We start from the raw sequence: 23,793 nt of genomic DNA, 5'->3' as shown, positions 1-23,793 counted from the left end.
GTGGATTTGTTTTGGTTTTGGATGCGGAGTCAGGGCAGCTAAAAGAAAGGTTTCCCTTCGATGAATTACCATATTTACATTACGATTCAGAAGATGAGTTACTTCATACTGCTGAAACTGATGGGAAGATCAGGAAATGGAGCATAGAGACCGGACATTGCATCAGCCAAGTACAACTATTCAAAGATGGATCGTCTGTGATTCTTTTTGGGCCCAAGGGAGCAACTCTGATCACACTGTTATCTGAAGACAATGAGGCAAAAGGAATTGAGATTTGGGAGATCGAATCTGAACGAGTGATGCTTACAATCCATGAAGTCACAGATGTAGACGTTGTAGCCATTTCTCCTGATGGCACGAGACTTGCATGCCCTTCCCCTCGTACCTCCATCGACATCTGGGACCTCCCTCAAGCTTCCTGCTCCCACTCCCTCCAAACCCGCGACCTTCATGTCTCCATCATGTGCTGGAGGCCCGACGGGAAGGCGCTGGCGACGGGATGGGAGGACGGGCTGATAGAGGTGTGGGACGTGGAGTCGGAGAGATGCATCCGCTCGCTTGAGGAGCATGCTGGGGAGGTGACGAGCATGAGCTGGGGACCAGGAGGGAAGATGCTGGCCTCGAGCTCAGCTGATAGTCCTATCAGGATTTGGAGTTTGAATGATGATGGATGGCTGAGTGGAAATGACAGAGGTAGTTTGACTGAAGTACAGGCATTGAACTTTGCAAGTGATGGCAAACTTCTTGCGGCTGCCACAGCGAATCGCATGATTCAAATTTGGAGCACAGAAACAGATGTTTGTCTTCTGACTCATCCGGGGCACCATTCAGCCATAAGAGGTGTGACTTGGAATCCAGACGAGCACAAATGTGTTTCAACATCAGATGATAAACAAATGCTGATTTGGGACTCAACGACAGGAAACTGTGAACAAAAGCTTGAGAGACTTCCTGAAACTGTGTCGGGTATCGAATGGAGCTCTGACGAGAAGATGATTTCTCTGAGCTCAGATGAAAATCATTTTCGAATCTGGAACTTTGAAGCGAACAAGGTCGAATGCACTTTGCGAAAGGAAATAGAGGAAAAAGAACAGTTGATATGGAGCCCAGACGGCAGGAGAGTCGCGCAAGTGTGGGAAGAAGGTGCGATAGTAGATGTATGGGATTTACATGCAAACTCCAGTCTACAAGCACATAGTGAAGTGAAAAAAGCGGCAGAAGTGTTTCTTCTGTGTTCAGACATGATCCTGATTGCCAGTGTGTGGAATGGGAGGCACATTCGTTTATTGGACATTGAAACAGAACGCTGTGTTCGAATGTTGAAAGGTCATACAGCAGATGTCACATTTTTAACTTTTCGATCGGAGAGTAAGACGTTAGCTTCGGGATCTAATGATCATACTATCCGAATATGGGATGTTGAGTCTGGAATCTGCCTGAAGACATTGCAGCAGACTGCAGAGCGAGTGACTTTCTTACGCTTTGATGGTTACGAAGGAAAGACTCTTGTATCAGGATCACGGAACGGCGTGATACAAGTTTGGGACCTGGAGTCAGGCCAATGTGTTTACACATTGCAAGGACACGAAGATCCGATCAAGTACATTCAGATTTCAGGAGATGAAAGATGGATCATATCTGATTCTGATTCTATTACAAGGATCTGGGATGTTATCAACGAAAAGACTCTTCCAGAGTTGGAATGCAATGAGTCGGAGGCTGTTTTAGCTCCTGATGGCACGAGACTTGCATGCCCTTCCCCTCGTACCTCCATCGACATCTGGGACCTCCCTCAAGCTTCCTGCTCCCACTCCCTCCAAACCCGCGACCTTCAAGTCTCCATCATGTGCTGGAGGCCCGACGGGAAGGCGCTGGCGACGGGATGGGAGGACGGGCTGATAGAGGTGTGGGACGTGGAGTCGGAGAGATGCATCCGCTCGCTTGAGGAGCATGCTGGGGAGGTGACGAGCATGAGCTGGGGACCAGGAGGGAAGATGCTGGCCTCGAGCTCACCTCTAGGAGATGTTCGAGTTTGGGAGGTTGACAGAGAAGTGTGCTTACATGCTTTTCGATCAAGACTGCAGGTTGTATCTTGCATGAAACTTGATCCCTCCAAGAAGATGCTAGCAGCTGGATCGTCTGATGGAGTCGTCAGCTTGTGGGATGTGGAGTCGGGTGATTGTACTCGGAGGTTACATAACGATGAAAAAGAATGATAACGTGCTTAAGCTGGAATCCTGTAGGATTGCTGCTTGCTGTTGGCGACAAGCAAGGAATAATTAAGATATGGAATGCAGATAATTCTACTGTTGCAAACACACTCACTCCCAGTGAAGATGAAGTCATGGTTCTAAGCTGGAGTTCAGATGGAAAAAGCCTCGCCTTGACCGCCTATGACAACACCATTCGTGTGTGGAATCACGTCAATGGAGACAGATCACAAAAGCTGACCGCAGGAAATGGAACATGCTTGAGCTGGTGTCACAACGGAGACTACATCGCGTCGGGTTGGGACGACGAGGCTCTTCGGGTTTGGGAGGTTGGATCAGCTGACATTCATTGCTGTCTGCATGAGCCTGATCTTCCTAAAGTCTTATGCTTGAGCTGGAAGACTGCTGGGGAGGAGTTCGCCTCCGCACATGTAGATCAAACACTCAGAATCTGGAACACAACAGGATGGTTGAAAACATTGTACCACAATACGCCGAACACATCATGCTTGAGCTGGGCTCCAGGTGGAGATAGAATTGCGATCGCGTCAGATGACGACAATGTTGAATTTTGGGATGTTGCAGAAGACGATATTTGCTTGAAGTGCAGGAATTCTTTTTGGGACTCTGACGCAGCAACAAGTTGGGGCATCGATCAAAGCAAGATAATCTCAGTATCTGGCGAAGGCATGATTCAAGCATGGGACGTGCGATCCGGTCTTCAGAAGGGTCCCTCCAAAATGCTTGTTCGCAATGTTTGCTGCGTTTGCTGGAGCCCCGACAGAAGATCGCTTGCTGTTTCCTTGCTGGATGATACTGTGATCCAGATCTGGGACGTCGAGCTGAACATCTGCAGCCACGAGCTGAGAAGTGATTGTGAAGCTGATTTCTTGAGCTGGGCACAGGATGGAAAGATACTTGCTTCTGCCACCAAAGAAGAGATTCGGATTTGGAATGTTGCTACAGAGCAATGTATCAATGAGATCAAGAACGTCTCAGACATCACCATCTCGGTCATCAGCTGCAGGCCGGACGGAAAGATGATAGCAGTTGGCTCGCAAGAAGCGATCATAGAAACCTGGAAGACCCGAGTCAAACAGCACGTTCAGACCATAGAATTACACATGGAGTGTGTTGAAATCAAATGCATGAGTTGGGGGTGGAACGGAAAGGTTCTTGCTGTAACTGGTGCGGACATCTGCATTAAGATCTTCGCACTGTTCGAAGATAACCAACTCTATCTCGTCAAGAAATACAGTGGAAGTGACCCGATTCTCAACTGTATCGGAGCTCGAATCGGTGGGGCAATCATGTCAAACGATGCGAAGAAATTGTTCTTGCAGAAAGGAGCTGTAACAGAGTGAGAAAGGAACATGTCGGAGCAGTGAGAAGGCAATACATCATGTAGAATACAAACATCTTTAAGAGCGCGCTGATGTAAGAAGGATACATTTATTGTTTTTATGAAGCAAAACAGACACTATCTGCCAGCGAATCATCTGTAAAGTCATGCGCATGGAAGTCCTGATTTTGATTTACAAAGATGAAGTTAGAACAGCTGCATCCTTTTCTTTCCCCTCTAGGCTGCCTGCCAAAGGGCGTCCCTCCTCCTCTCTTCCGTCCATCTCCCTCGTTCCGTCCTCGTCCTGTTTGACTGAGGGTTTGGTTGCGTCAGAGCTTGCGCCTGTTTCCAGCCTGACAACAATGTCTCCCATGCGGAAGCTGAAACCTTGATGTGCCTAGCATGCAGGTCAGCTAAAAACCGTTGGTTGAAGGGGGGAGAGGGAGAGGGAGAGGGAGAGGGGGAAGCAGAGGGAGAGGGAGGGGTAGGGATTAGGATTAGGATTCAGAACCTGAAGATCAAACGCACTCATCACTTCATAGTCGTTCTTGTTGGCATCGAGCTGCTCGGCAACCTGCCCTTCCTCCAACACCTGACAACGCGCATGTGAGGGCTGTTGGAACAAATCGTAAGAGATCAACACGCCATCTCAAACAGACAGCTCAAAAGTCAAAAGCATCCCATCACCTTCCGAACGAGCATCATCCGGGATCGTTCGTCGGCAGATATGACCACATAAAGGTTGGCACGATTCACCGGAGTCGAGTTGTCTTTCTCACACAGGAGATCTCCAGGATAGAACTCGTGGGGTCCCTGTTCATCCCGGGGGTAAGATTCTGCGATCTCTCAGCCTCCAACACGTGTTTCCAAAGTGATTGAGGACTTGCAGCTTGTCAGGAGGGCAGCTCAGGCGCGGTAGCTGGGTGGAAGCTCCTTGCAAATCTGTGATCCAGACTACCAACACTTCCGACGGTTTGATCGAGAGAATCATTCCACGTGTTTGCCTCTCATAGCTCCCAAAGATCCATTGGCTGTTCTTGAAGGTATCTAGATTGTTCGCCTTGACCATCATCGAAGGGAAGAACGGACTTCCTTCGTACATCTTCAGCACAGGAACAAGATCGCTGCTCGAGCTTGCCGATAGCCGACAGCTGGATCCATTATGAAGCTGAAATGGTGAAGGATTTTGTTCGAGCACAAGTCAAGTAAAGATGTTACTTAGATCTCTTTATCCTATACATCACGCCTTACCCGACCTCTTCCTCTTCCTCTTCCTCTTCCTCTTCCTCTTCCTCTTCCTCCTGAAATTCTTGTGTCAACGTTTTTTTCTGAAGCGGGACCTTTTCTTCAATTTTCTGCATGCACACATCAGCGATGTAACATTCCGATCAGAAAGTTCACGTTCTCATCCTTCAGCCTCCCTTTGAACTTGTCGACGTAGTACACTGATGTTCTGTAAGCACTGAATTTGCGAATCGAAGATTGCGCAAAGTACAACCTGACATGGAGTTACCATGCACACTGATTTAAATCATTCAAGCACCCGAAGATAAAAGAGATCAAACTTGGCATGAGGAACATGGATCTTGAGCTCCTCATGAGCACAACCTTATTCTTGTCTGCAAGCTCACAACTCAGTTCTCGTCTGCCTGACTTTATGACTATCGATGCCTGGGGAATGCCAGCACTTGTGATAGGTGTCGGGGTGACCGTAATCTCGCAAGAAAGACGCTTTGCTTCCAGACGTGTAGCTGCAGCACAACATGTTTCATCATACGCTCAGACCAAAGCGGCAGCGACCTCTCGTCGATGTTGTCGTACGCGATTGCTTCCCACTCTCCACAGCGCTGCTTTCCAAAGACGTTGGGACAGCAGCAGGAGGTCTCGCTTGTGTTGAAGACGTAGACGTACACCTGACACTGTCTGAGCAAGTAGCACAAGACCTTGTTGCTGAGCAAGACCTCAGCTCGGTACAGCGGCTCGCGCATGTAGCCGTCAGTGATGACAACTTGTGTGGAGTTCAGCACAAGGCAAGCAGCCTCGTAGTAGGTTCCCAAGGGCGCGAGGTAGGTGTTAGCCCAGACAGCAAACAGACCGATGCCGATCCCCATCAGCACGAGAGCCGCAAGCGAAGCCCCCACAGCCTGTCAGCGGGAAGAGAAGAGCTCAGAAGCGAAGCAGGCACATGGTCTATACCTCTTGAAACCGAAAGCGAGCCCTTGTCTCTGCTTCCCGGGCATTTCTAGGCTGGAGATGATTGCTGACGACTATCTCTTCGGGCAGCGGATGTCCCACCCGCTTGGCCGAGACAGGACGCGAAGAAGACATGGGAGGGTGAAGGATGAAGAGAAGCAAGAGCTTGAACCTCTCAACAGCAAAAGCGAAGAGGAGAAGAGCGATAGGAGATCAGGGAACAAGTAATAGGAGAGCTAGCAAGTACGTGGACTAAAAGAGAGGCAGTGAGCGCTGCAAATCGCTGTATCTTTGCTGAATGATGAAGAGATGTCTGAGCTACAAGGATAAGAACAAGCAAAAAGCAGGAAAGGGAGGAAGGAAACACGAGGGGGAGGGAAGGAGGGAGGGAGGGAGGAAGAGGAGAAGGGAGGGAGGGAGGGAGGAAGAGGAGAAGGGAGGGAGGGAGGGCGGAAGAGGAGAAGGGAGGGAGGGAGGGAGGAAGAGGCGGAGGGAGGGCGGAAGAGGAGAAGGGAAAGAGCAAAGGGGATAGGGCTACTCTGAGGCGTTAGGATTATTGGCGGGCCTAACTAAATTAGCAAAAAGAGTCTGGCAGGGAAGAGAAGGAAGGAGGGAGGAGGAGGAGGAGGAGGGGAATCAGTTATGACTCAGTAGAGCAGAATAGAAGCAATCTGAGAGTTGAAGAGATGGGATGAAAACAATGGAGAACAGTGCTTCCTTTCTGAATCATATTGTAAGAAAATTGTTTTCTTGCCATCATGACAATTCCTTTGTCGCCTGACTCTCATCTTTTTATTTGATAAATATGTTTGGAGTTTATTGTTGTCGTTCACTCAGGTATTAAATGCAGCTTCTCCTATCACCCTATCATAGGTGCAGCCAGACATGGGCTTCTCCATAACCAGTCACTTGTATACCTTTTGATAGATAACAGATCTGATCCGACATGAGAAATTACATGTCCATAACCTCACGTTTGGAACTGCAGGGCTCAATACAACTGCATGACTCTGTCATGCTCGTTCTAAATGAAACATTCATGGTTGTAGATATTCATGCCGGGTCCTGCTTCGCTCTGCTCGTTGGAGGTCAGCTGGTGAGGGCGAGAGAGGGCTGTCCGTACCTCTGCTCCCTCTCATACCTCTCCTTCATATCTAGAGCTGCTTCTTTCGCATTCTTGTCGCAAACATGCATCAGAAGCTGTAACGAGATCCAACGACAACCTTGTGCCACTGCCCTCCTTCATTCACTTGTGACATTAGCCATATCCCCGCTAGCAACGTCACACTGAAGTACATGCCCTTGACCAGCCTGACCAGGAGAAGCGTCACGGGTTGAATCAGAGGAAGAGAAGCAAGAGAAGACAAACAGTCCGCAAGACAAGTCAGACTGAGGAGGCAACAGACGTTGACAACCTCAGCGTGTTCTTGTCGTGGATCGCAAACCTCCCTGAATACGCAGCTCCATGGACCTTGAAGCATTCATGAGCATCAACGAGTAAATGTCAATGAAGTGTTTACCACATCGATGACATTTTTCTTCCACCATTTACCAATCATGTTCTGGAATGAATGCCCTGAAAGATCAACTATAAATGAGTGCAATCGATTTTTTCTGGCGTCTCCTTCCTCCGTTCTCTTTCACATAGATTGTCACTACTCCTATCCTATGACTGATCTTCTACATCATCTTATCTCTAATCTCATATGTATCGTCCTCTACATCATCATCCTTCTTCTACATCATCATCCTTCTTCTACATCATCTTATCTTCAACCTCATGTATCGCCCTCTACATCATCATTTTCCTAATTTGCTATTCTCATCTTCAGCTATGTCATCTTCTCATTGCCTTGATAATCACTTGTATCTGCTTCTCTCATCGTTTAATCACTTACGATGTCTTCCCTTGCATTCTCTGATTCAGCTCCTACCTGATCTGCAATATCCCTATCTATATTACACTCTCCTATATTACCTCCTACATTACCTTCCATCTCATCTTATCCTAAATCATCAATCTGCTTTTTGCCTATCTCATCTCTCATCTCTCATCTCTCCTCTTCTACATCATCATCTACACCCTCTTTCTCCTCTTCTACATCATCATCTACACCATCTTCGTCACTCGACCTTCGCTGCGATCCAACTCGTTGTTCACAGTTGCTTTACATCCCCAACTTTTACTCAATTTGTATCGGGCAATGAAGAGAACATCGCGAGGCGAGGTGGGGAAGAGGAGAAGGCGGGGAGGAGGAGGAGGAGGAGGAGGAGGAGGAGGAGGAGGGGGAGGGTGTTTGATGATCCGATGCAGGAGAGCCTGTCCAAGAAGCAGAAACGAGCATTGAAAAAGGCAAGCACGCCGCTCCCTCACTGCTTTGATGAAGCTCAGCACGTGCAAATACAGGAAAAGAAATCGAAACGAAAGTCGGAGGCGGCGGCAGAGGAGGAGGAGGGTGAGCCTGTGTGCTTCCATCCTATCTGCTGACCGTCAGCCTCGCAGACGTGCCTCCTCTTCCTCCCATGCCTCTCAGCTCGTCCCCGTGGGATTTCCGACAAGCGGAAGTGAAAGGTGAGTCGGGCAAAGTGCATGTGTTGAATCTGACGAAGATGGAGGAGGCGGAGGGAAGAAGGAGAAGGAGGGAGATCAAAGCAGCAAGAAGGTGACCATCTACGTGCTGGTTGTGATCTGATCTACGTGCTGGTTGTGATCTGATCTACGTGCTGGTTGTGATCTGATCTACGTCCTGATTGTGATCTAATGCCCTTCAGAAACAATGGAAGGCTTGTCCCAACGGACATCCTCTTACTTTCTTCCTCACGCCCCATGACGAGTTTTTCTGCGACGCACACGAGTCTCAGTCGTTCCCCAAGGGCACAAGCATGTTTGGGTGCCGAGTGTGCGACTGGGACGCTTGCGAGCAATGCACGGCGACGTCGGTGAAGGACAGGCACAAAGAAACACAGGTACGGCAATAGCACATGAAAGATGAAGAGACTCATCTACAGCTTAGAAGGCCTTCTCCGCGTCCTCGTCAGGAATAGCGATGGAGCTGAGCAAGGGGCCAAGTGGCCTGTGGAAATGCGCAAGAGGCACCGACAAGTACAAGAACGAGCACATGTATCTGCGCCATGAACATAGCGGAGTTGTCATCGAGCTTGTGTGAGTTTGCAGCTTCTGATACATCTGACTGTATTCGATGTTTCTGACTCCTCCGCAGTCAATTTTCCACTTGTCAGATTCAATTCAGAAATCGACCAAGTCGGCCAGTGCTGTCCTGCACTCCCGCAGGCGATTTGGTGGAGCTTGAACCAGTTGTCAACAGTTGCCGATAGTTTGTGCAGGTTCCTTTCATGTTCACGTTGCCAAACTTAGAGAAGTTGCTGGCAAAGGTGATATTCTAAAATGATTTTGAAAACATTTCTAAGCTTGTTGTAGGGAGGGGGAAAGAAACTGCCTGAAAAAGTAGAGATGGGAAACTGGACGGTTTATTCTTTCGGAGAAGACGGGGCTGTGATTTCGAATGAGATGAAGGTAAGATATTCACCCGATCTCGCAAAGCTGACAAGAGGACCTCAAGTTTGTAAAGACTTCGAAACCCAAAGACTCCTCCATCGTTGAGCAAGAAGACGGGACCGGGATGGAAATACACCTGTGCAAGAACGGAGATGTGAGATAACCATCAAGGCATGGCCTCAGCTGTGGTTGCCTCTTATCCTCTCACAGTTCATTTGGATGGCTGGGGTAGCAAAAGAAGGAAAGGCAATTCTGGTCCAACCTGATAAGGATCCCAGAGAAACTGTAAGTGTTCCAGTCTCGTCGTCAGCTGACATGATTTTTCAAAGACCAAAGAAGAGGCTGCTAAGTTGCTCGGACTTGATGCCTCGGAAGATGAGGAAGAGGGCGAGGGGGAGGAGGGGGAGGATGAGGATGAGACATGAATGTATTCGTCGATTATGCGATTTTAATTTTCAAGCAAGAAGGCATTTAAAGCGATTATGATAATTTTACAAGCAATGTTTTCGATAGAGATCAGCGAGGGAGGCTGCTGACGGTGAGAGTAGACGCTGTGAGCTGAGCGATGGCACTGGCTTGCCTGCTTCTCGTCTCCGCGTTCATCTGTGTTTCCTGCACAGACATTACGACAAGCAGGTAGCGTCAGGGAGCAAACCTTGAGTTCTTCGGCCAGCACAGCTTCAGCCTCGCTGATCGGCTTCCTAGCCCATTCCTGACACACCCGGACGGTGGAACGACCTTCCCTGATCTGATCGGGGATCTTCTTTCTCAAGGCCTCCACCTTGAGTGCAATGTTGGTGGTTTCAGCCAGAAAGATGTCCTTGTTCTTGCTCAAGGCAGATGTGTTTCCTTGCTCGACTTCGCTTTCCTTGCTGCTCTGTTCCTCCTCCTCTATCGCCTCTTCAAGCAGCTTTGATGATTTCTGAATCTGTTCCTTGGTGGCTTCACAAATCTTGCCCGGAATGCTTGTGCGATACTTCTTGACTCTTTCCGCAGATTCTTTGATTTTGTTCCTCAGCATCTCAACCCTCGCCTTCAACACCAAATCTTCTGGCTCAAGGACCTCTGCTCAGAACGTTACAAACACTCTCATTCGTGTGAAAGGAGTTTGTCAACCTTTCTTAGCCATCTTCTTTTCCCGTTCCTCCTGGTCGCTCCATTCTTCATCTTGCAATCGAGTGTTGCGTTTGACCTGTAGGAATGCAGCACAAAATGTCATCATGACAGAAACAGAATAACATTATTATTCAAAGCATAGTATCAAACATGAAGGTTTGATCATCAAATGATAAAGAGATGCGAGCGATCAGGAGGGAAACGAAGAGAGCTGGTTCAGATGCGCTGTACAACCTTCTGCATGAAGCACTGAGAGATTTGTGCGATCTTTCCGCGGATCATCTTCTTGTCGAGGGAGGACTTGGAAGGAAGGGAGGAGAGGACGTCCTCTGCCGCTGCCTGCATCCGATCTTCGATCTCCCCCACCTCGTCGCCATTCGCTACCACCACACGCATGATTCAAACCACCGTTACCCGCCTCCACCCCTCCACCCCTTTTTGAGCCCTTTCCTCTGCCCTTTCCTTGGTTTCCAAGGGGTATGTGTCTACCCTACCCCGTCTAAAACAAAATAATTGAGGTAATGGGGTGGGTACATTTGAACCTATTCAGTACCCTGAAAACCGCCTGTGGAGAGAAAGGATGGGTAGGGTGGTGCGCTGAGACGCAAAGGGAGGCAGCAACTTTGGACTAGGGAGAAAGTGCTCGACCGCGGGGCAGCAATTTAGAGGCGCATGCAGCGACGGGGCTGACTTGAAAGATGGAGAGGGGGAGGAGCAGAGAAGGTGACGATGGAGGAAGTGAAGACTTGAGATGTGAGCCAGGGAAGCAAACTGTGGTGATACAAGTAGTCCAAACAGAATCAAAATGCTGACTGCGTGAAAATGTTTCGGAACGTGCTTGACACCTGATGACAGGTCAGGTTGGCATGAGGTGAAGAAGAGAGGTGAAGAAGAGAATTCTCTTGAGCAGCAGGAAAGATTTCCAACTTGAGATTGATCCTGCTGTTCGTTTTACCACAACTTCTCGTCGCCATGCGGTTGTTGCATAAAGCGATTAGCAAAGACGGGGGGAGGATAAAACTCATCCCAGATGACGCAGAAGACTTGTGGACAGTCTACAACTTGATCTCTGTGGGAGACTCAGTGCGAACTGATACATTTCGCAAAGTTGCCTCCGAGTCTTCGACGGGGTCAGTCTCGACCGAGAAGATGAGGATCACGCTGACTATCAAAGTGGAGTCGATAGACTTCGACGCTCAGACCCCAGCGCTGCGGCTCAAGGGGAAGAACATAGTCGAGAACGACTTCGTGAAGATGGGTCAATATCACACGCTCGAGCTCGAGACGCAGCGTGCTTTCTCTCTCGCAAAGTCGGAATGGGACTCGATCGCATCGGATCTGGTCGAGCAGGCTTGCGATGTGACTAGGAAAGCTGACCTGGCGGTGGTGGTGATGCAAGAAGGGCTGGCCTTCGTGTGTCTCATCACCAGCAGCATGACTCTCACGCGCCAGAAGGTGGAGGTCTCCATCCCCCGCAAGCAGGGCGCAGCGTCAATGGGGAGGGAGAAGGCGTTGAACAAGTTCTACGATCAGGTCATGCGCGCCATCATGCAGCACGTTGACTTCTCCATCGTCAAGTGCCTCATCATCGCCAGCCCGGGTAGACCCTCGAGGCGGGCCCTCTGCCCTCTGATGCTGGTGGCAGGGTTCGTGAACGAGTACCTGATGCGCCACATTGATGTCATGTCGCACAAACAAGATCTGCGCTGCCTCCTTGATCATAAGTGATTTCTCTCTCCGCTATTGATTTCAACTGTAATACAGCACAGGTCCAAGTTTCTCCTCTGTCACTGCAGCAGTGGACACAAGCATGCTATCAAGGTAACCCCTTCCTCGCCCCTTGAGTCGGCGGACGCAGGTTTCATCCACGTCTGCAGGAGATCTTGTCGGATCCTGCGATAGCTTCTCGTTTGCATGACACCAAAGTAAGACAAGTTTGTCTGCCAAGCAGAAGCTAACGAGCATGCAGGCGGCGGCAGAATCAAGAGCTCTCAACGACTTCTTCAAGATGCTGAATAACGATGCCGGTGGTTCAGTCTCCTCTCCTACCTTGCTCACTCAAAGTCAGATCGCACGGCCTACGGAGAGGCGCACGTGATGCATGCGGTAGGCGAAGCTCTTTGCATCTTCGTGCCTAAAGTCGCTTCAGGCTCAGATCGGTGCGATCAACACGCTCCTGATATCGGACAACCTGTTCCGCTCTCAAGACCCTGGAGGTCTCGCAAGACAAGCTCTTCTCGACTGACGATGACCTTTCCAGCACGAAAGAAGTACGTGGACCTGGTAGAGACTGTCAAGGACAGTGGAGGTCTAGCTCTGATCTTCTCGACGATGCATGGTGAGGAAGCATGTATCATGTTGCCTGTGCTGCGCTCACGCGAGATCAGTGTCCGGGGAGAGACTCCAGATGCTGTCGGGCCTGGCTGCGATTCTGAGGTGAAGTGCCTCACAACGATCTGCTCTGCTCGTATGTGCTGTGCTGACTTGCTCCTCAGGTTTCCTGTGCCAGGGCTCGAAGACATTCCAGCGGTATCAACACTAGTTTCTTGCGTGAACTTGACAACTCCATAACCGAATCAGGACGAGGACGAGGACGACAATGACGAAGACTTCGATCTGCTTGCGGTGACTCAATTCCCTTTGTCTGGGCTTTTTCGTGCTGAAAGTTGAAGCAGGAGCTCCTTTCTCCGTCGAGAAATAATTGAATTATCACAGCGTCTCATCAAGCTTCTCACAACCATTTCACGATTCAGTCAATGCACAATCAACTCTCACTCATTACCAGGGTAATGAAACTACACTCATCGGTTACGTTTCACTGTGATATAATACAACTGTCATGGTTGCATCTTCAACTCTCAATCTAAACTTCTGATTCTTTCATCCTCTTCATCTCATGAAGTTCTGCCAACCGAGCTTCCAACTCTTTCACTTTTGTCGTCTCGTCGTCAAATTGTTGTTGCAACTGTTCGATTGCTATCTGCTGCGGCATTGAACTTTGACTCTTCAAGCATGATCTCACCTTGACTAACTCGCCTTCGTTTTCGTTGACTGCCGGAGGAGCTGTCTTGGCCTTGACATCTGACATCCTTGTCACAGTCTACGAGGCTGAGGAGGTTCTGACCTTGCGTTGGTTGTCTTGCCTGCCAACCGCCAGCACTAGTAGGTCGCAGGCTCCACCTGATGTTGCTGTTTGACGGGCCGTCAACAGTCTTCAAACGATGGTCTGGCTCCTCCTGCTGTTGCTGATCGGACTTGTATCCCACGTTACAGCTTTCAAGTGAGAGATAGATGCACCTCAGAGTGAATGTACGAGAAATGATCCAGGAAAAAGCTCTTGGGGTCCTGGTCTTGTGTCAGTAATGTTGCGTCAAGGAGTCATGACAGTCAACAGACCTCTAGGTAAGCTAGCCGATCGAAATCGTTTTCTTGCCGAGCCTGTTGGCTTCAGTTTCACTGAGAGGACATTCTATTTCAATTACCTTCGCAATTGCTTGAAAATATGAGCTCATTGCATGACGTAGAAGCTGACTGCATTGCCTTTCCTTGAGATATCTGCGGTTCATGAGAACCATGTTGTTGCAAACATGTCCTGATCCGATCATTGTCCTCACCTCATCATGTTCGCCGAGTCTGTCGAGTTGGTAGAACTCAAGTATCGGGACATCTCGAACAGCTAGGGTCTAAAGTTCCAGGTTTGACTGAGATCGACATCAGTTGTAAAACAGAAATCTTCTGCTGGTAGGTAAGTACGTTCTTCAACCATTCTATTGAAATTTGATATTCACTCGTCCTTGCCCTGCCTCTTTTATCATCCTTGCTTCAGGTATCTTGCCACTTATTCACTCTCATCCGGTTTTCATCCCCCCATTGGCATTAATGCTTCAGTTTTTGTCGATACTCTCACTCTACTGCTTGTGGTCGATACTCTCACTCTACTGCTTGTGGTCGATACTCTCACTCTACTGCTTGTGGTCGATACTCTCACTCTACTGCTTGTGGTCGATACTCTCACTCTACTGCTTGTGGTCGATATCGATACTATCACTCTACTAGTAGACTACAAGCAGTAGAGTGAGAGTATCGACCACAAGCAGTAGAGTGAGAGTATCGACTACAAGCAGTAGAGTGAGAGTATCGACCACAAGCAGTAGAGTGAGAGTATCGACCACAAGCAGTAGAGTGAGAGTATCGACTACAAGCAGTAGAGTGAGAGTATCGACCACAAGCAGTAGAGTGAGAGTATCGACCACAATCTGTAGAGTGAGAGTATCGACCACAAGCAGTAGAGTGAGAGTATCGACCACAAGCAGTAGAGTGAGAGTATCGACCACAAGCAGTAGAGTGAGAGTATCGACTACGTAGAGTGAGAGTATCGACCACAAGCGCTCCTTCTGCCGACGGTGTGGGCCATGCCACGGTATGTAACCCGGTTGCAAGGTCTGGCCGTTGACAATCTTTTACTCAATAGTCGGGATTTAGAGGGTTATCAGGATTAGCTAGAGGGTTATCGGGTTATCAGGATTAGCTAGAGGGTTAAGTGCCTAGCCGTTTGTTATATCGCCGGTATGTGTCCAGCGTTTTCAACCGAGGAAAACATGTTCAAAGGTATATGATGTACCAACCTTCCGCTATACACAACCTTGCGTAAGACGTTGAGTTCAGATGATCTTAGGATCAAGCGCACACACTCATCAGATCAGCACCATACTCTCTGGCAGCTATCCGGCATCATCATCCTATTTCCCTAGGCTACATCCAAGGGGCGTCAGGTATGAGTCAAGGATACAACATCGGTCCCACAGAATCTAAGTTTCAACGTCGCTCGAATGTGTGCTGTCTCCTCGTACATACATGGGCGACGAGGATAATTTCCCATCACTGTGAGCAACGGGAGTAGCCTGACTTGAAGTTGCAAATCCCTATGGTCCAGGCTTGCTGACCCCATAGAGTCGCATGGGAGCCTCTCAGAGGTTCTCACTTGAATGCCCTCTGCCTCAGCTTTCTTTCATAGCCCGCAACTCTGACAAGATCGCACGAGATCCTCATCAGTCTCTGACGAACAAACTACTGCAAGAGATCGCATCAGTCTCATCTCCTCTAGCGCCATTCCGAGATTGCTGGAGCATTCCATTATTTATTTATCTTGAGGATAGTAATGTGTGGGTTATCTCTTGTTTCATTCATCTATTGAAGGATCGAGGTGTCGCAGTCATGATAGAAAAGGCTCCTTGAGATCGTGCGCGTGTGGCTGGAATGCCAACAGATTGCTGCAAGAGACAGAGTCACGATGTGCGATATGAAGAAGAACTAACTACCGGTCTTGACTTGAGCACTGAAGTGCAAGTTGGTAAAAGAGACTCCGAGTCATCCCCGTTGGATGGATTGTTTGACAAGTCGGAGGAAACCCTTTGAAACAGAGAATTCTTCCTCCGTTGTATGGCTGAACGTCAAACTAAAATCAGATGAATGATAATTCATGTTACAACACCTTCTGATGAAGCTCGCCGAAAGTCTCGGCACACAACACGGGCCTTCAGAGTGATCAGATTCACATCCATACCCTCTGCTCTTCTTGCCGACATGGATGCCTACAAGCTCAGCATGAGTTGTTGACGAAAGCAGTTCAATCTTTCACCGATAAAGGACTTGCTCTTTGTTTCAATGAAACTTGACTTTGTGTGCGTGAAGTCTGTTTAACGTCTTGGGTGATCGACAATTTTCTCGGGGTCATCGGCAAACGCTTCAAAGATGTTTTCTTCCCAGTCGCCTCGTCGGCTTTCTGGTCACAGTCCTTGGATGAGTCTGGACTGGGAGAAGGGAGCGATACAAGCAGGCGACTGAAACACTTTCAGTCCAGGCGCATGGCAAGAAAATCTGACCTCATCTGAACACGTTTATGCACGTCATCAGTATGCCGAATCCATGACCTTTTATTTCTAGCAGCTGTCCACCACAAAGAAGTTAGTAGCCCAGTGGGTAGATCTGACTTGCTCCATACCTTTTTCAAATTCTTTCAAGGCCATAGCTCGCCCTGCAGCCAGCGTTTCGTCCGCCGCTTCTTCCGTTGATTGCGCCGACGACAAGGTGCCAGCAATACTGAAGGGATTGCTGGCTTCCTTATCAGCGTACCTGCACAAGCTCAATCACGACAGGTTCCTTCCCGATTCCAAGCACCAATCTCCGTCTTGCATCGTGTCGAGTGATCTTGAAATGAATTTCGTCTTCTTTTCCATCAACGGCTCGGTGCGAATACCGTACCTCTGATCATGCATTCAATATGAAATGTCATAGAATGTACGACACGTCATCGAATGTATGAAATGTCATAGAATGTATGAAATGTCATAGAATGTAAGACACGTCATCGAATGTATGCAATGCCATACGAAATGTCATAGAAATATGATTCACGATCAACCTGTGCAGAGGAGAGGAGGATTTCAGATCTGGAAAAAGACGATTCATTGAAAGGTCTCGAGTATTGAATGCAAGATACTTCTACCTTCGCTTTTCCCGGATTTGTTCGTGATTCTTGAGCTGATAATTTCTCAGTAGGCTATAAAAACTTACCTTGTGCAACGGACCACACAAGCAGGTGAAGGGATATCTGGAGGTAACGTAGGTATTGAAACTGCATTACCGTCAGGTCTTGCCTGATCCAGACTTGGACTGACCAGGACTGAGACCTTGTGCTACAAGGGCTTTCAGTCGAGCTTGAAAGATTGCCTTTCGCTCTTGTTGACGGCTGCAATCTTTCAAACAAGCGCATCAAAGGAGCTGGTTCACCTGAACGCAAGTGTGAGTAGGTCAAGGAGGACAGCCTGTGGGAGCTGCTTGACGCTCTCATTAGGCAAGAAAAGAATCATTGCTCCTTCTTTATCAGCACTGAAACCCGTCAGCTCCCGTCCCATGTCTCAGCAGCTTTGAGTCTACCAGCATTCCCATGCCCATTGGCTTGGAGGGTTTAGTAAAAGGTTCCAATTGTGTTCTTGTTGACCTTCGACAATCTCGATCTTGGCGGTTGTGAACAAACTTTCCCTTCGTCGCGGACGTGCTTTGCTGGAAGCGGGATGGCTTGTCAATATGACAAGAGAGAAGTTGTATTCCACGATCAACCGAACTGGATATCCTCACCTTGCTATGGCAAGTTTCTGCTCGTCTGTTTTGGCCTGCTCCTGAGAGTGCTAAGTTACACAAAGTATTGAGACGCCTGTCCTCTGTCAAACCTGCTCCTTAGCGGCGCGTATTGAAATCATCTGTGTTTTGTTATGAGTATGGCTTACAAAAGAGAAAACTTTGACCTGCAGCTCTGCTCCTGCAAAAAAATGCACGTCCCCGATGAAATCGCCTGGATGGTTGAGGAATTTAGTTATCCATACTGATTTGAGCCCGGCTTACCTTGCAACAGTTCACTCAGACACATCGATTTCTGAATCATGGACTCCTTGTAATGATGACTCTGTTTGTCCAGTTAATGATCAAGTGTGTAATGTATAGCTTTATCACGACTGGTAGGGGTTAGATTTCGTAAAAGCGAACACTCACCTGAGATTTGAATTTGCTGTATTCCTTTTCATCCTCATACCGAGCAAACTTACAATTTAGATTAACCAGACATTTCCCTGAAAATTCAAGTCAATGTTCAAACCAAATTTTGGTGAACTGAGATGCATGACACTGAACAAATGCATTAAAGAACCAACTCTACTGCTACTATTGTTTGCTCTGCCATTACCTTTTTGTACAAGCCAAATTCCCTCTCCTGGTTTGTGTTCGCCCAATGCTCTTGCTGCCTTTCCCTCAGCAGAATCAAAGTTTTCCTGACAGAACAACATTTCTCCTGGCGATAAAAATCGCTCCTTGACAGATCCTGGATTATAGACTAAAATCAAGAGAGATGCTCTACCTCCATGAGTAATGCTGTCCGATGAACAAGCTCTCGAGCCTTGGTTTCCAAATCAAAACACAATTTCAAAAAAACTCATGCATACTGCGGAGGGTGTTTTGCCTTGTAGCAAAGATGGAAAACTAGCAATCACCAAGTGGTATCGCTCCTTCATTTTCTTGAAAGAAGATTACACAACTCTCAAATGGCCCCGTTTCAGTCATCACCTGAGCGTGAACAAGGACGGCGGCTTTCAAAGCACTTGACCGATCGATGCAAAAGCAAAAAATTTCTTTTTCCCTGGTGCAAACTTTATTCTGCGCTGAGAATTCCCCCCACCTGCAGTAGTTTCACATAAACGCACAGCAGCATGCTTGGAGCACCGATTGATTTCTCCGAAATGATCTCCGCATACCATACTGAGTTTGACGACTCCGCCACCTTCGTCTTCATCTGCTATCATCTGCATGTTGGCAACGCCTACCACGACCACCTTGACTAATAGCTCAGTGACGAGCTTGGGCAAGCAAGATTGTGTTCACTTGGTATAAGGCCGGAGGTCGGTCGTCCAACTCATCTACTACCGGGACTTCTTGATGTTTCCAGACTGAATACTGGATTCAAGCATTCAAAAGAGCAAGGATTTGATCAATTCCAACCTTGTATGCAACTGAAGCAGCTTGCAGAATTTCATACCAGTCCATCAATTCAGTCTGGTTTTCCGTTGAAAGAATGACTTTTTTCTATCAAGCCATACATGTTACATGAGATTAAAGATTGTACGTGAAAGAACCTTCTTTCCTGATCTTTCTAAGTAATCAATCTTGAGTGATTGTGGAAAAGCTACTGAATCAATAATTGACACCTGCATTCGAAATTAGAAAGTGAACCTGATCAGAAAGTCTATGAATCGCCTTGAACTCGCTGCCTCGATGAAACAAAGTCACAATTACACCAAGATCCCCAAGTCTTACGCCAGTTCCTGAGAAGAAATGTTGAAATAACAAAAAGACAGAGGAATGATATTACCGATCTTCTTGACGGTGATGTAATGCATCGACCCGTCTTCAAAGATGAACCTGCAGCCATAACCCTTGCATCATGTCGAATTCATTTCGCGTATATATCACACTTTCGTTCACGCCACTTGTCGATCAGAGAAACGGGCTGCGCATCTGAGTTAAGTTTCCAAAGTCTCCCCTTGTGATATAAGTTTAGTGGCTCATAGCCATGCTTTCCTGACTCACCTGCTTGTAGATGGTGTAGTTTGGGTCATACATTCTTATCTGTCAAGAAAGAAAACTCAGAAAGATGTGCACAAATACACATCGCATGCATTACAGAAGAGTTGGAGACCAGCTTCCGCCTCACGTCATCTGACATCTCGTTGATCAAGGGCAGTGTTTTGACCTGAAATCCAAGGAATCATCGGAGAGATGTGGAATAAGACAAGTAACCAGTGCATCCAAATTCTTGTCCTCAGTCATTCGATCCTATCATATGGTGAGCTTTCATTGATGGTATTGACGAACACCATTCGAAATGCTTCCATCCATTCAGGCATTCCAGCGAGATACGTCAAAATCTCGTATAGCTTCTGCGTGAATTTTGTTACAAAGCATTCAACACGGCAGATTTCATTACTGATTCCAATATACATAAACATATGCACTCTGTTTTGGCAGTGATTTTGTCGACGTCTTCAGCGAAGTCCGAGTACACGGTAGATGCTGTTGCTTCAGTTGCATGCAGCACTTCCGTACAAGATGTATTCCACGACGATCCAGGAGTTACATGCTCGAGTTCAGTGTCGTTGTGATGGTGAATTGCCAGTCCATCAATCATCAGATAGTATGTAATGCTATCTGTCAACATTTCCTCTCCAACTTGAAATCTTTTCAGTTGCATATTTTTTGCAATCTGAGTCAGCAACTCATTCGAGAGGTTGTCGAACTCTTTGAGACATGAAATTATGTTCTTGATGCATACAGTCACGAATCCAAACCGTCTACGTGATAAGTGGCTGCTAGCTGGAAATTCAAAGTCTTGAAACTCATTTTCGCCCTTGTCATTTGTTGTATCTATCAAGATTTCATGACATAACTTCAAAAACACCCTGATTCTCTTACAAACCGTCGTGCGAGATCTCAATATAGAAAACAAGTGAAAGATGCTTCGTCGAAAGATTGAATTCGAAAGCTTCATCATTTTTTTCTTTGTTTCCAAGAGCGTTTTCCATTGTTGCATGCATCGAAATCCTGTAGTGTATATTACAAATTTCTGGGCCTTACTGTGATATCTTTGCATAGCATCTCTGGCCACTTGAAGGTCAATGTTGAGAGAATCTTCGACCTGATTTCTTGTTGTCTTGAATTGATTGATGGTCGTCAGACCTTCTTCTCCACGAACACCTTCCTTTGGCATCTTGACAGAACAGAAAATCTAGAGGATCAAGGGCGGGATATCAAGACTATGAGGGCATAAAGGCAATGAGGGCATTGGGATATGACGGCTGATGAATCAAGGTTCACAGCTGCATACGTCCTCCTCCAAGCCTGCATGACCGCAAGTGGTCAAAAACTGATGATGGATGGTTTTTATTTTATCCAAACATTTTTACTGGCTGGGTTGCTCGGTGCTGCCGGGTGACTGTTGTTTTTCATTTTTTCCGAGTTCTTTCCGAAGTTCGGGGGAGCTGTCAGTCAAAACTCTTTCCTTTCTCCGCTGCTCCCTTCCTTGCTACAGAACATTTCTTGCTGCAGTACATACCCTTCTTCTGGTTCCCTCTTCTTGTTCCCTCTTCTTGTTCCCTCTTCTTGTTCCCTCTTCTTCTCCTCTTGCTGTCCAACCTCTTATGTTTGGGATCTCCGAGCACCCGTGATACATCGATCCTGCAATCAATCTTACTCCGAAACATGCATTGTCAAATCTAACGAATCCAACATCGTCGTCACTCGACTCAGATTTCTTCAGCATCATGGCTACTGCTGTTGTGGCCGCTACTCTTAACAGGCGAAGGAGGGATGAGGATCGTCAAGATGAAATCGACTTTGCTCTCGATGGCATGCTGGAGGATCCGCAGACCTTTCAAAGCAGGATGGCGTCGGTAAAGAGTGTTTTAGAGGACCTCAAGTCGATATCCTTGTTTGGACCCACAGATGACGCCCGAAAAGAATCCGAATCCAAGGTCCATGCTCTACTGGAGAAGGTACAGGCAAGAATTGATCGCTCGACAAGGTACCGAAAGCTGGCTGGCACTTGACTTTTCTTCCTTGCCTTTGTTCTCCTTGTCTTCTTGCAGCGAGACTCGCAGATCCTTTACGGCATTGAGAGCTCTCTCCTTGTTTCTCTTGTAGCTGACCTTCCCTCGGTCGGCTCGGGTATATCCGCAGCAACGATATTCTCTTCTCGTGGCTGCAGCAGAGCGTACTGAACCGAGTCTTCAAGGATCGGGTCTGCGGCGATGGTGTCTGCGATAGACCAGCGGAGTTTCCGGGCTTCGGTCGCTTTGGCTGCATCCCAGACTGTGGCAAGTATCCCAACCTGACCACCGTGTCCTTAAGCCTCAGGGATGTCATAGCTGATAGCGGAACCTTGCTGGGATGGGACCTCACGCTCTCGGACTCGAGTCTAGACCCCAGCAGGAGTAAGTTCACATACAACATCTACAGCTACACTATGAATGTGTTTGAGAAAGATATCTACAACGAGACCGTCTCATTCGAGCTTCCCGATGGGGAATACACGCTAGTTTTGCGGAAAAAAAGCAGACATCTGACCTAGTGGACATATCTACCATCGAAAACTTTCTCAGACTTCAATCCAGGTGTTACAGTATTGCTCAAGCTAAATGAATACGACTCATTAGCTAATGTTCAATGTTTGCCAGAACTGTTCCCAATGCAAACATTGTTTGACTATCGCTATGGGGACTCACGGGAGTATATATCATCGGTGGTCCTTCTCCTGCAAAATGTCATGGACTACTGCTCACAAGATGCGACTGAAGCCTCTGCAGCATGCCAGCAGCTGAACGTCCAAGGTGTTTACCTTACTTTGAAAACAGCCTGAAATGGCTTTACAGATTTCTTGTCCAAGCTTCTAGTTTCCTATGGACTCAATGTCAGCCTCTCTGTCAAGAACCGCAAGACCAACACTTTCTCTCGCAAGCTAAATGTGATGCTGCTCGGTAGTCGATCATCCTACTAATTCTCTTCAATTAGATCAAGTACTGCTCGGTCCCCAACCTTCGAAATAAGACGTACGCAGCAGTCAAGGAGTTGTTTGCTGCCTACGAGACCTCAGGCTGTTCCGACTCAAAATCTTCGCGGTCTAAAGAATCAAGCTGGAAGGATCTGTCGGCGATCAAAATTCGGAGGACGGGACCTCTCCGAGTCCTAAGACACTTGTTGGACGAAAGAAGCCTCAAGGACTCACGACCCGCTTACAAACAAGCTGAACAGCCAGAGCTTGACGCTGCAATGGGCCTTTGGGGGATTTGGGCCCCTCCAGGGGCCCTGTGTCCCCGAAAGAAGAAAGTATCAGGGTTATATTGTGTCATTGGTGCAAGAAAGCAGCGTAAAGGCAGTTGAGGAGGAGCTGACGAGAAGATACAGGGAGAAGTTTCAGCGGGAGTGTATCCATATCTTATCGGCCTGCAGCCCTACTCTTCCTTCCTTGCCATGTGACGCCGGTCTGCATTGCGTGTGTTACATGAATCGAGCTCTGTGCTACGTGAGGTCAGAGGACTGGCAAAAAGGCATCGATGCGTGTGACGAGATCAGCATCCTCTCCTCCTCACCCGCATCGACTCATCCTCCTCGTCCACCCCAGGCGCTCAACACGGGATTGGATGATGTCAAGGCTCGGTGCGCTCCTCTTCCGCTGCTCGTAATCGCCGGTCTCTCAACCTTATACTAGGCTTCGTCGTGGAAAGTGCTACCGACATGTTGGGGGGCTGGAAAATTTACCGTAGTACCCTTCTCCCTGTCCACCGTCAACCCTTCTCTCCTCTTCCTGCTGGGGGCATAGTAAGCTTCCTGTTGACTGCAGGTACGGAAGGATCTGGAGTATGTACTGAGCGTCAATCTCGCAGACCGTGGCAAGGGGGCACTGGTGCGGCGGCCGTGACATGCTGAGAGAGTGCAAGGTTGGTCGAGACCCCCCGCAGCAGCTTCTTATCTTGTCCTCGCCGTCGCTTCTCGTCTTGTCCTCGCCGTCGCTTCTCGTCTTGTCCTCGCCGTCGCTTCTCGTCTTGTCCTCGCCGTCGCTTCTCGTCTTGTCCTCGCCGTCGCTTCTCGTCTTGTCCTCGCCGTCGCTTCTCGTCTTGCCCTTGCTGTCGATTCTCGTCTTGTCCTCGCCGTCGCTTCTCGTCTTGTCCTCGCTGTCGCTTCTCGTCTCGTCCTCGCCGTCGCTTCTCGTCTTGTCCTCGCCGTCGCTTCTCGTCTTGTCCTCGCCGTCGCTTCTCGTCTCGTCCTCGCCGTCGCTTCTCGTCTTGCCCTTGCTGTCGCTTCTCGTCTTGTCCTCG

At 48.2% G+C, this 23,793-nt stretch overlaps 10 protein-coding genes across 10 annotated transcripts; 5 read left to right on the top strand and 5 right to left on the bottom strand.

Annotated features, from left to right (window-relative positions):
• Positions 1-299: 299 nt before the first annotated feature.
• GUITHDRAFT_79558 (hypothetical protein) lies at positions 300-2,216 on the top strand (the record flags this gene model as incomplete). The annotated part of the gene is made up of 2 exons (XM_005822608.1): positions 300-842; positions 1,719-2,216. The coding sequence occupies 2 exons, from the start codon at positions 300-302 to the stop codon at positions 2,214-2,216; spliced, it is 1,041 nt and encodes a 346-aa protein (XP_005822665.1).
• Positions 2,217-3,881: 1,665 nt separating this feature from the next.
• On the bottom strand, positions 3,882-5,880 carry GUITHDRAFT_146319 (hypothetical protein; the record flags this gene model as incomplete). Its single annotated transcript, XM_005822607.1, has 9 exons — positions 3,882-3,905; positions 4,064-4,144; positions 4,240-4,365; positions 4,511-4,720; positions 4,809-4,907; positions 4,954-5,050; positions 5,184-5,303; positions 5,353-5,696; positions 5,749-5,880. The coding sequence occupies 9 exons, from the start codon at positions 5,878-5,880 to the stop codon at positions 3,882-3,884; spliced, it is 1,233 nt and encodes a 410-aa protein (XP_005822664.1).
• A 918-nt stretch (positions 5,881-6,798) lies between these two features.
• GUITHDRAFT_118174 (hypothetical protein) lies at positions 6,799-7,304 on the bottom strand (the record flags this gene model as incomplete). Its single annotated transcript, XM_005822606.1, has 5 exons — positions 6,799-6,820; positions 6,869-6,921; positions 6,969-7,056; positions 7,161-7,216; positions 7,266-7,304. The coding sequence occupies 5 exons, from the start codon at positions 7,302-7,304 to the stop codon at positions 6,799-6,801; spliced, it is 258 nt and encodes an 85-aa protein (XP_005822663.1).
• Positions 7,305-7,949: 645 nt separating this feature from the next.
• GUITHDRAFT_118173 (hypothetical protein) lies at positions 7,950-9,687 on the top strand (the record flags this gene model as incomplete). The annotated part of the gene is made up of 12 exons (XM_005822605.1): positions 7,950-7,973; positions 8,153-8,201; positions 8,249-8,317; positions 8,356-8,408; positions 8,518-8,712; positions 8,760-8,908; positions 8,967-9,045; positions 9,091-9,138; positions 9,185-9,280; positions 9,336-9,416; positions 9,473-9,547; positions 9,592-9,687. The coding sequence occupies 12 exons, from the start codon at positions 7,950-7,952 to the stop codon at positions 9,685-9,687; spliced, it is 1,014 nt and encodes a 337-aa protein (XP_005822662.1).
• A 21-nt stretch (positions 9,688-9,708) lies between these two features.
• Positions 9,709-10,800, bottom strand: GUITHDRAFT_155418 (hypothetical protein). The gene is made up of 4 exons (XM_005822604.1): positions 10,613-10,800; positions 10,379-10,454; positions 9,918-10,327; positions 9,709-9,874 (listed from the first exon to the last, which is right to left on the bottom strand). The coding sequence occupies exons 1-4, from the start codon at positions 10,772-10,774 to the stop codon at positions 9,779-9,781; spliced, it is 744 nt and encodes a 247-aa protein (XP_005822661.1). The 5' UTR covers positions 10,775-10,800; the 3' UTR covers positions 9,709-9,778.
• A 550-nt stretch (positions 10,801-11,350) lies between these two features.
• On the top strand, positions 11,351-12,818 carry GUITHDRAFT_79541 (hypothetical protein; the record flags this gene model as incomplete). Its single annotated transcript, XM_005822603.1, has 9 exons — positions 11,351-11,978; positions 12,024-12,102; positions 12,148-12,199; positions 12,256-12,303; positions 12,348-12,405; positions 12,447-12,484; positions 12,528-12,594; positions 12,639-12,716; positions 12,766-12,818. The coding sequence occupies 9 exons, from the start codon at positions 11,351-11,353 to the stop codon at positions 12,816-12,818; spliced, it is 1,101 nt and encodes a 366-aa protein (XP_005822660.1).
• Positions 12,819-13,198: 380 nt separating this feature from the next.
• GUITHDRAFT_165906 (hypothetical protein) lies at positions 13,199-14,277 on the bottom strand. The gene is made up of 7 exons (XM_005822602.1): positions 13,993-14,277; positions 13,861-13,933; positions 13,775-13,816; positions 13,676-13,723; positions 13,503-13,632; positions 13,401-13,459; positions 13,199-13,361 (listed from the first exon to the last, which is right to left on the bottom strand). Exons 1-7 carry the CDS (start codon positions 14,043-14,045, stop codon positions 13,242-13,244), a joined length of 525 nt encoding a protein of 174 aa, XP_005822659.1. The 5' UTR covers positions 14,046-14,277; the 3' UTR covers positions 13,199-13,241.
• Positions 14,278-16,229: 1,952 nt separating this feature from the next.
• Positions 16,230-19,753, bottom strand: GUITHDRAFT_118169 (hypothetical protein; the record flags this gene model as incomplete). The annotated part of the gene is made up of 22 exons (XM_005822601.1): positions 16,230-16,324; positions 16,380-16,510; positions 16,556-16,641; positions 16,952-17,012; positions 17,056-17,167; positions 17,379-17,455; positions 17,516-17,556; positions 17,608-17,637; positions 17,683-17,729; positions 17,780-17,840; positions 18,117-18,201; positions 18,288-18,326; positions 18,650-18,759; positions 18,809-18,880; positions 18,926-19,009; positions 19,060-19,131; positions 19,220-19,248; positions 19,296-19,345; positions 19,399-19,433; positions 19,514-19,552; positions 19,608-19,676; positions 19,724-19,753. 22 exons carry the CDS (start codon positions 19,751-19,753, stop codon positions 16,230-16,232), a joined length of 1,455 nt encoding a protein of 484 aa, XP_005822658.1.
• A 1,490-nt stretch (positions 19,754-21,243) lies between these two features.
• Positions 21,244-22,049, top strand: GUITHDRAFT_146313 (hypothetical protein; the record flags this gene model as incomplete). The annotated part of the gene is made up of 3 exons (XM_005822600.1): positions 21,244-21,474; positions 21,568-21,636; positions 21,687-22,049. 3 exons carry the CDS (start codon positions 21,244-21,246, stop codon positions 22,047-22,049), a joined length of 663 nt encoding a protein of 220 aa, XP_005822657.1.
• Positions 22,050-22,166: 117 nt separating this feature from the next.
• On the top strand, positions 22,167-22,954 carry GUITHDRAFT_118167 (hypothetical protein; the record flags this gene model as incomplete). Its single annotated transcript, XM_005822599.1, has 4 exons — positions 22,167-22,308; positions 22,351-22,442; positions 22,490-22,804; positions 22,883-22,954. 4 exons carry the CDS (start codon positions 22,167-22,169, stop codon positions 22,952-22,954), a joined length of 621 nt encoding a protein of 206 aa, XP_005822656.1.
• Positions 22,955-23,793: the final 839 nt, after the last annotated feature.

The sequence above is a fragment of the Guillardia theta genome (genome assembly GCF_000315625.1).
Source record: "Guillardia theta CCMP2712 unplaced genomic scaffold GUITHscaffold_122, whole genome shotgun sequence".
Lineage (NCBI taxonomy): Eukaryota > Cryptophyceae > Pyrenomonadales > Geminigeraceae > Guillardia > Guillardia theta.
Note: the sequence above shows the minus strand (reverse complement) of the source record. Positions and strands in the feature narration are given on the sequence as shown.